Here is a 10,000-nt window from a genome sequence, read left to right on the forward strand (position 1 = left end):
AGTTTCAGAAAACAATTCCGCCACAAACCAGAAAGTACCTGGTTCAAAATCAGTGACGTCTTTTTTATTCAGATGCTATTTTATAGGCGCATGCTTAATGTTGCTTGTGCACCTCGCGCATACACTTTGCTTCTCTCATCTACCTAGCCACACATTCTTGGTAAATTATTTGGGAAAAAACAGCTGATACAGCGGTAATAAGTTGTACTTTTAAATCTATGCATCTGCAAACACCGAACACGCTATTCCCTGTGTGAATTAGGCCATATTATTTGGCCATAAACTGAGCCACTTGAAGTTTGAAATTCATGCGCATCCGTCTCATCGGAGGCTGCAGACGCGCTGTCAAAATATCAACTCGTCAGGTTAAAATGCGCTCATGGCTCTTAAAGGGGATGGGAGCTGGCACTCTCATTGGTTTGTTGGACGTTACGCCCAAACCACACCTACGGGTAACTAGGCTACTTCAGACCAACCCTTTTTTAGATTTGTGCCGGGCGCAAGTGTCATCTATGCGCCGGTAAAATAGCAACATCGCCGTAGAACCGCCCATAAAGCTACTTGGAACTTCTCACTTGCGTTCCAGACCGTTAAAATAGGGCCCTTAAAGTTAGAGTTCACTAGTTAGAGTTAGAGTTCACTAGTTAGAGTTAGAGTTCACTAGTTAGAGTTACTAGTTGAGGGTCTTACCAGTGGCGGCGGCGGGGCTGGTGAGGGCCCAGAGCCGACACATGGCTCTGAGCAACGTTCTACAGTAGAACCACGCAGAACAACAGGAACCCTGACCAATGGACTGGAGGGTAGAACCACACAGAACAACAGGAACCCTGACCAATGGACTGGAGGGTAGAACCACACAGAACAACAGGAACCCTGACCAATGGACTGGAGGGTAGAACCACACAGAACAACAGGAACCCTGACCAATGGACTGGAGGGTAGAACCACACAGAACAACAGGAACCCTGACCAATGGACTGGAGGGTAGAACCACACAGAACAACAGGAACCCTGACCAATGGAGGGACTTGAGGGTAGAACCACACAGAACAACAGGAACCCTGACCAATGGAGGTCGCTTTGGATAACAGAGAGTAGTACTACAGAGAGCAGTACTACAGAGAGCAGTACTACAGAGAGCAGTACTACAGTACTACAGAGAGCAGTACTACAGAGAGTAGTACTACAGAGAGCAGTACTACAGAGAGCAGTACTACAGAGAGCAGTACTACAGAGAGTAGTACTACAGGGAGCAGTACTACAGAGAGTAGTAGTACTACAGAGAGCAGTACTATAGGGAGCAGTACTACAGAGAGCAGTACTACAGAGAGCGGTACTACAGAGAGTGGTACTACAGAGAGTGGTACTACAGAGAGTGGTACTACAGAGAGTAGTACCAGGAGTCTGGCAGTGAGCTGTTAGAAGTTAAATTATCTGACCAGTGGATCAATATCTCAGGTCGACCCTCCTCCTACATGACAGACAAACACACACACACACACACACACACACACACACACACACACACACACACACACACACACACACACACACACACACACACACGCACACACACACACACACACACACACACACACACACACACACACACACACACACACACACACACACCATTTAATAGGATATCCTAACATTATAAAACAGGTGTTCTCCTTTTATTATATTTTTTTATTTCTGCAGTCGATCGAGACAGGTAGTGAGCAGACGTCAGGACAGGAAGTGATCGGATGTCAGGACAGGAGGTGACCAGACGTTAGGACAGGGGCTGCTCAGAGGGCGGGACAGGGTGTGCGGAGTGCTTCCCGTCCACTTCCTGCGTGCGGGTGTGGTTCCCGTCCACTTCCTGCGTGCTGGTGTGGATCCCGTCCACTTCCTGTGTGCGGGTGGGGTTCCGGTCCACCTCCTGCGTGCGGGTGGGGTTCCCGTCCACCTCCTGCGTGCGGGTGGGGTTCCCGTCCACCTCCTGCGTGCGGGTGGGGTTCCCGTCCACCTCCTGCGTGTGGGCGTGGATCCAGTCCAGGTAGTTGGAGACGCGGGTGTAGATGCCGTAGTTGCCCGGCCGGGCGCAGCCCTTGCCCCAGCTCACGATGCCCAGCAGGAAGGCGGTGCTGCGGTACTGCGTCACCAGCGGACCCCCGCTGTCCCCCTTGCACGAGTCCTGCGTCCCGTCCAGGAAGCCGGCGCAGAACATGTTGGCGGTGATGCGCACGCCGCTGCGCTCCTCGCAGTCCCGCGTGCGGATCCGGGGCACCCGGGCCCTCAGCAGGAGGCGGGAGGTGGGCCCGTTCTCCCCGCGCCGGCCCCAGCCGCTCACCGTGTGGCGGCCCACCGCCCACAGCTGCCGCTCCGCCAGCCGCCGCGTGGGCAGACAGACGGGCAGCGCGTAGGGCGACAGGCGCACCGGGGCCGCCAGCCGCAGCAACGCCACGTCGCTGTCGGCCGTCAGGGGGACGTACGCCTCGTGCATCAGCAGCCGGGACACCTGGAGAACCTGCTCCGTGCCCTCCTCCACCACCGTGTCGTGTTCCCCTGGAGACAGAGAGACAGACAGGTAGACAGACAGACAGACAGACAGACAGACAGACAGACAGACAGACAGGTAGACAGACAGACAGGTAGACAGACAGACAGACAGACAGACAGACAGACAGACAGACAGACAGACAGACAGACAGGTAAACAGACAGACAGACAGACAGACAGACAGACAGACAGACAGACAGACAGACAGACAGACAGACAACAGACACCTGGAGCACCTGCTCCGTCCCCTCCTCCACCTCAGTTTCATGCTCACCTGGACACAGAGACACACAGGTAGACACACAGGTATACAGACAGACAGACAGGTAGAGAGACAGACAGGTAGACACACAGGTATACAGACAGACAGGTAGATAGACAGACAGACAGGTAGAGGGACAGCTAGCAAGACAGGGAGAGGGACAGGTAGACACAGAGGTAGAGAGACAGACACACAGGTAGAGAGGCAGAGAGACAGACAGGTTACCTGCCACCACCTGCAGGTTCTGGGCCTGGATGTCCTCCAGGCAGTGTGACGCCGTCAGCACCCAGCGAGGACTGATAAGAATCCCCCCACAGAACCCCTTCCCCCTGGTCTTCAGCAGGACCTGAACCACAGAGCACATAGAGCACTAGATCTAGAGCACATAGAGCAGAACCCCTTCCCCCTGGTCTTCAGCAGGACCTGAACCACAGAGCACACAGAGCAACACTACACTACATCTAGAGCTCACAGAGCATGTGTGTGTGTGTGTGTGTGTGTGTGTGTGTGTGTGTGTGTGTGTGTGTGTGTGTGTGTGTCTGTGTCTGTGTCTGTGTCTGTGTGTGTGTGTGTGTGTGTGTGTGTGTGTGTGTGTGTGTGTGTGTGTGTGTACCTGCCAGGGACACTCTCCTTTCGGACATTCACTTCCTCCTACTATGCGTGCACGTGGATCCAGAGCGTTTGATTGGTTTCCCAGAACAGGAACAGTCCCACAGGCAAAGGGTTCTGGGTAATTGACAGGTGTCATGGCGATAAATGCTACTTTATGAAGATGAGTTGAGTGTTACATTATGAAAATACGTTAAATGCGTATTGCTACGTTATCATCAACAGCGTTAACATGCTATGTTCTGATTGATAGGTTTATATGCTAGGTTAGCATTGTTCCATCGATACCAACACTACCAGTGCTAGTAACAATAGCAGCATGCTACCCCTGGTCAGGCAGCTCCTCCCATCCGCGGACAGGAAGTAGCCCTTGGCGCATGAACACGTCCTGCTTCCTCCAGTGTCCTCGCAGAAGTGCTCGCATCTGCCGTTGTCAAGGAGACAGTCTTCTGGGACGTCGAAGAGCTCTGGAGAACAGAAGTCAGAACGGTTAAGGTATTTTTTAATGTATCAAGGCCGGGGCCTCACTCAGCTCAGTGTGTGTATTAAGGTGTTGTGTATCAAGGCCTCATTCAGCTCATTGTGTGTATTGAGGTGGTGTTATGTATCAGGGCCTCGCTCAGCTCAGTGTGTGTATTAAGGTGGTGTTATGTATCAGGGCCTCACTCAGCTCAGTGTGTGTATTAAGGTGGTGTTATGTATCAGGGCCTCACTCAGCTCAGTGTGTGTATTAAGGTGGTGTTGTGTATCAAGGCCTCACTCAGCTCAGTGTGTGTATTAAGGTGGTGTTGTGTATCAGGGCCTCATTCAGCTCAGTGTGTGTATTGAGGTGGTGTTATGTATCAGGGCCTCGCTCAGCTCAGTGTGTGTATTAAGGTGGTGTTATGTATCAGGGCCTCACTCAGCTCAGTGTGTGTATTAAGGTGGTGTTATGTATCAGGGCCTCACTCAGCTCAGTGTGTGTATTAAGGTGGTGTTGTGTATCAAGGCCTCACTCAGCTCAGTGTGTGTATTAAGGTGGTGTTGTGTGTATACAGTGTGTATTAAGGTGGTGTTATGTATCAGGGCCTCACTCAGCTCAGTGTGTGTATTAAGGTGGTGTTGTGTGTATACAGTGTGTATTAAGGTGGTGTTATGTATCAGGGCCTCACTCAGCTCAGTGTGTGTATTAAGGTGGTGTTATGTATCAGGGCCTCACTCAGCTCAGTGTGTGTATTAAGGTGTTATGTATCAGGGCCTCACTCAGCTCAGTGTGTGTATTAAGGTGGTGTTATGTATCAGGGCCTCACTCAGCTCAGTGTGTGTATTAAGGTGGTGTTGTGTGTATACAGTGTGTATTAAGGTGGTGTTGTGTGTATACAGTGTGTATTAAGGTGGTGTTGTGTGTATACAGTGTGTATTAAGGTGGTGTTGTGTATCAAGGCCTCACTCAGCTCAGTGTGTGTATTAAGGTGGTGTTGTGTATCAGGGCCTCACTCAGCTCAGTGTGTGTATTAAGGTGGTGTTATGTATCAGGGCCTCACTCAGCTCAGTGTGTGTATTAAGGTGTTATGTATCAGGGCCTCACTCAGCTCAGTGTGTGTATTAAGGTGTTATGTATCATGGCCTCACTCAGCTCAGTGTGAGTATTAAGGTGTTATGTATCAGGGCCTCACTCAGCTCAGTGTGTGTATTAAGGTGGTGTTATGTATCAGGGCCTCACTCAGCTCAGTGTGTGTATTAAGGTGGTGTTGTGTGTATACAGTGTGTATTAAGGTGGTGTTGTGTGTATACAGTGTGTATTAAGGTGGTGTTGTGTGTATACAGTGTGTATTAAGGTGGTGTTGTGTATCAAGGCCTCACTCAGCTCAGTGTGAGTATTAAGGTGTTGTGTATCAGGGCCTCACTCAGCTCAGTGTGTGTATTAAGGTGGTGTTATGTATCAGGGCCTCACTCAGCTCAGTGTGTGTATTAAGGTGTTATGTATCAGGGCCTCACTCAGCTCAGTGTGTGTATTAAGGTGTTATGTATCAGGGCCTCACTCAGCTCAGTGTGAGTATTAAGGTGTTATGTATCAGGGCCTCACTCAGCTCAGTGTGTGTATTAAGGTGGTGTTGTGTGTATACAGTGTGTATTAAGGTGGTGTTGTGTATCAGGGCCTCACTCAGCTCAGTGTGTGTATTAAGGTGGTGTTGTGTATCAGGGCCTCACTCAGCTCAGTGTGTGTATCAAGGTGAAGTTGTGTGTATACAGTGTGTATACACACTGTATATACCTCACTCAGCTCAGTGTGTGTATTAAGGTGGTGTTGTGTATCAGGGCCTCACTCAGCTCAGTGTGTGTATCAAGGTGAAGTTGTGTGTATACAGTGTGTGTATCAGGGCCTCACTCAGCTCAGTGTGTGTATTAAGGTGGTGTTGTGTATCAGGGCCTCACTCAGCTCAGTGTGTGTATCAAGGTGAAGTTGTGTGTATACAGTGTGTATTAAGGTGGTGTTGTGTATCAGGGCCTCACTCAGCTCAGTGTGTGTATTAAGGTGGTGTTGTGTATCAGGGCCTCACTCAGCTCAGTGTGTGTATTAAGGTGGTGTTGTGTGTAGTGTGTATTAAGGTGGTGCTATGTATCAGGGCCTCACTCAGCTGGCAGTGGGCTCCGCTGAAGCGCGGCTGGCAGTAGCAGATGAAGGACGATCCGTGTGCCGAACAGCTCCCTCCATTCAGGCACGGCCCGGACGCACACACATCCACAGCTGCACGCACACACGTTGTGTTGTTACACAGTGTTAACTTGTGTTGTCACATTGTGTTATGCTGTGTTGTCTAGATACATTGTGTTCTCATGTTGCGTTACATTGAGTTACAGTGTCGTTGGCGTCTTTAAAGGTTGTGTTATGTTGTGACATTGTGTTGATAGCCTGAATTGTTGTGTTGTCTTATGAATGACATTGTGTTACGTTGAGTTTTAACATTGTGCTGTTTTGGCGAGTTGTGTTAGGTTGAGTTTTTATGCTGTGTTGGAACATTGTGTTACGTTGTGTTACTTTGTGTTATGTTGTGTCATGTTGTTGTTCTTACTGTTGTATCGACTCCAAAACTCATCCTGAGGAGAAGGCAAGACTCATGATTACCTCTTTCTTAAACGTACAACATCATAAATACATACAGTGTTTCGATAGATATAGATAGATATAGATGTATAGATATAGATATACTAGGGGTTATGAACAACTAGCAATTTATATTTTGCAATTTGTTTTCTTGGTGTACCGAAAATGAACCGAACAGTGACCTCAAAACCGAGGTACGTACCGAACCGAGATTTTTGTGTACCGTTACACCCCTAAGATCTACACATTGTGTATGCGTGTATACATTTATTGACTAACGGTAGGCTTGGTGAATATAATATACAGTATATTGTACATAATATATAGCATATAATGGGTTAGGGGTTAGAGGCATACTATATCCTAGTGTAATATATAGTAAATAATGGGTTAGGAATATACTATATACTGGTATACTATATCATGTAGTAGAGGTACCGACGGTAGACCTGGTGATTATACTGTAATATGAGGTATATAATGGGTATCTGTCCTGCAGTCCAGGTACTGACGGTGGACTTGGTGATTATACTGTAATATGAGGTATATAATGGGTATCTGTCCTGCAGTCCAGGTACTGACGGTGGACTTGGTGATTATACTGTAATATGAGGTATATAATGGGTATCTGTCCTGCAGTCCAGGTACTGACGGTGGACTTGGTGATTATACTGTAATATGAGGTATATAAATGAGGTATATAATGGGTATCTGTCCTGCAGTCCAGGTACTGACGGTGGTCTTGGTGAACTCGAACACCTCCCGCGCCTCCTCGTAGGAGCAGCGCTCCTCCAGGCACTCGCGCTCCAGGTCCCCTCTCTGCAGCTCCTCGAACCAGCCCGCGTTGGACCGCCGCAGCCTGCCCAGGAACCCATGGGCCCTCGGGCCGCTACGCAGTACTGGAACAACACAATCAGTACAGCACACAGAACGCACACACAATCAGTACAGCACACAGAACGCACACCATCAGTACAACACTCACTGAACGCACACAATCAGTACAGCACTCACTGAACGCACATCATCAGTACAACACACAGAACGCACACACAATCAGTACAACACACAGAACGCACACCATCAGTACAACACTCACTGAACGCACACACAATCAGTACAACACACAGAACGCACACCATCAGTACAACACTCACTGAACGCACACACAATCAGTACAACACACAGAACGCACACCATCAGTACAACACTCACTGAACGCACACACAATCAGTACAACACACAGAACGCACACCATCAGTACAACACACACTGAACGCACACAATCAGTACAACACACAGAACGCACATCATCAGTACAACACACAGAACGCACACACAATCAGTACAACACACAGAACGCACACCATCAGTACAACACTCACTGAACGCACACAATCAGTACAACACACAGAACGCACACCATCAGTACAACACACAGAACACACACCATCAGTACAACACTCACTGAACGCACACAATCAGTACAACACTCACTGAACGCACACAATCAGTACAGCACACAGAACGCACACCATCAGTACAACACACAGAACGCACACAATCAGTACAACACTCACTGAACGCACACACAATCAGTACAACACTCACTGAACTCACACCATCAGTACAACACTCACTGAACGCACACACCATCAGTACAACACTCACTGAACGCACACAATCAGTACAACACTCACTGAACGCACACCATCAGTACAACACTCACTGAACGCACACAATCAGTATAACACTCACTGAACGCACACCATCAGTACAACACTCACTGAACGCACACCATCAGTACAACACCCTCTAAACACACACACAATCAGTACAACACACAGAACGCACACAATCAGTACAAAATACAGAACGCACACAATCAGTACAACACACAGAACGCACACAATCAGTACAACACTCACTGAACGCACACAATCAGTACAACACTCACTGAACGCACACAATCAGTACAACACTCACTGAACGCACACACAATCAGTACAACACCCTCTGAACGCACACACAATCAGTACAACACCCTCTGAACGCACACACAATCAGTACAACACTCACTGAACGCACACAATCAGTACAACACCCTCTGAACGCACACACAATCAGTGCAACACACACTGAACGCACACAATCAGTACACTATACTACACAGACACAATCAGTCTACTACACACTGTATCAATGTTACACTCATTACAACATGGACACAATCAACACAATCTACTACACACTGTATTCAAATACGAACATAATATACAACTAACTATTTTCATATCATACTCATGTTCATATTAATATGATATGCTAAAGAATCTGCTGGTACCAACACTTAAATATTAATATGTTAACATTTATTGTGTAAAATAAAATAAATAAAATAATAAAACATTATTATAATATGAATAGACTAGAATATCACGGTGCTATAACATGAATGTATAACTAACAGGTCGGTCTAAAGTGATATTAATAATCAACGTTATGAGGCTGATGTTGCGGAGCCTTCACCGTACGACCAGTTACAGATCACTACACAACACTACACAGCACTGCACAATAAAACAACACCATGAAAGCACTACAAACACACACAGACACACACGGCGTACCTGAGGCGCTGTGGGAGGTGTGGAGGGTGAACCACACCAGGTTCAGCTTCAGCAGCAGCATGCTGTCCCACCCGCCGAGAGCAACCGCCATCTTGTCTGTCTTCCTGCAGGGGGCAAAGTCTGGAGGCCCCGCGTCACATGACCTATAGACCCCCCCCCAGTCACATGACCTATAGACCCCCCCCAGTCACATGACCTATAGACCCCCCCCCAGTCACATGACCCATAGACCCCCCCCAGTCACATGACCCATAGACCCCCCCCCAATCACATGACCTATAAACCCTCCCCCAGTCACATGACCCATAGACCCCCCCAGTCACATGACCTATAGACCCCCCCCAGTCACATGACCCATAGACCCCCCCCAGTCACATGACCCATAGACCCCCCCAGTCACATGACCCATAGACCCCCCCCAGTCACATGACCTATTGCCCCCCCCCCCAGTCACATGACCCATAGACCCCCCCCAGTCACATGACCTATAGACCCCCCCCCCCCCAGTCACAGGACCCATAGACCCCCCCCAGTCACATGACCCATAGACCTCCCCCCAGTCACATGACCCATAGACCCCCCCCAGTCACATTACCTATAGACCCCCCCCAGTCACTTGCCCTATAGAACCCCCACCAGTCACATGACCTATCGACCCCCCCCAGTCACTTGCCCTATAGAACCCCCACGAGTCAATTTAACCTACCAATTATATAACCTCTTCATTAACTGATCAATTAATTCACCCTGAACCAGGGAGACCCACAGTACCAGGAACTGGACCAGGACACCTGCATCCATATATGGGCTTAGCTGTGAAGGACATCCTGCTGGTCGTAGACCCTCCAGGTAGGACTCCAGGGGGGGGGG

The 10,000-nt window shown here is 48.8% G+C and overlaps 1 protein-coding gene across 2 annotated transcripts; it reads right to left on the reverse strand.

The window, feature by feature from the left end:
• Positions 1-1,668: 1,668 nt before the first annotated feature.
• On the reverse strand, positions 1,669-9,285 carry LOC115542120 (coagulation factor VII). 2 transcript variants are annotated; one of them, XM_030354252.1, is made up of 9 exons: positions 9,131-9,285; positions 7,236-7,399; positions 6,469-6,493; positions 6,030-6,143; positions 3,742-3,882; positions 3,420-3,532; positions 3,032-3,152; positions 2,012-2,550; positions 1,669-1,981 (listed from the first exon to the last, which is right to left on the reverse strand). In XM_030354252.1, exons 1-9 carry the CDS (start codon positions 9,219-9,221, stop codon positions 1,775-1,777), a joined length of 1,515 nt encoding a protein of 504 aa, XP_030210112.1. In that variant the 5' UTR covers positions 9,222-9,285; the 3' UTR covers positions 1,669-1,774. The 2 variants fall into 2 exon arrangements, with proteins under 2 accessions (XP_030210112.1, XP_030210111.1); XM_030354251.1 differs by having other exon boundaries at positions 1,669-2,550.
• Positions 9,286-10,000: the final 715 nt, after the last annotated feature.

The sequence above is a fragment of the Gadus morhua genome, chromosome 4 (assembly GCF_902167405.1).
Source record: "Gadus morhua chromosome 4, gadMor3.0, whole genome shotgun sequence".
NCBI classification, from domain to species: domain Eukaryota; kingdom Metazoa; phylum Chordata; class Actinopteri; order Gadiformes; family Gadidae; genus Gadus; species Gadus morhua.

Bases quoted from the DNA above. Each gene is read 5' to 3' on its own strand.
- LOC115542120 (XM_030354251.1), bottom strand. From the start codon at position 9,221: ATGGCGGTTGCTCTCGGCGGGTGGGACAGCATGCTGCTGCTGAAGCTG. The intron at 6,144-6,468 runs GTAAGAACAACA...GTGTGCGTGCAG, and splicing joins GTTTTGGAGTCGATACAACA to CTGTGGATGTGTGTGCGTCC. The intron at 3,883-6,029 runs GTGAGGCCCTGA...TCTGTTCTCCAG, and splicing joins CGGAGCCCACTGCCAGCTGA to AGCTCTTCGACGTCCCAGAA.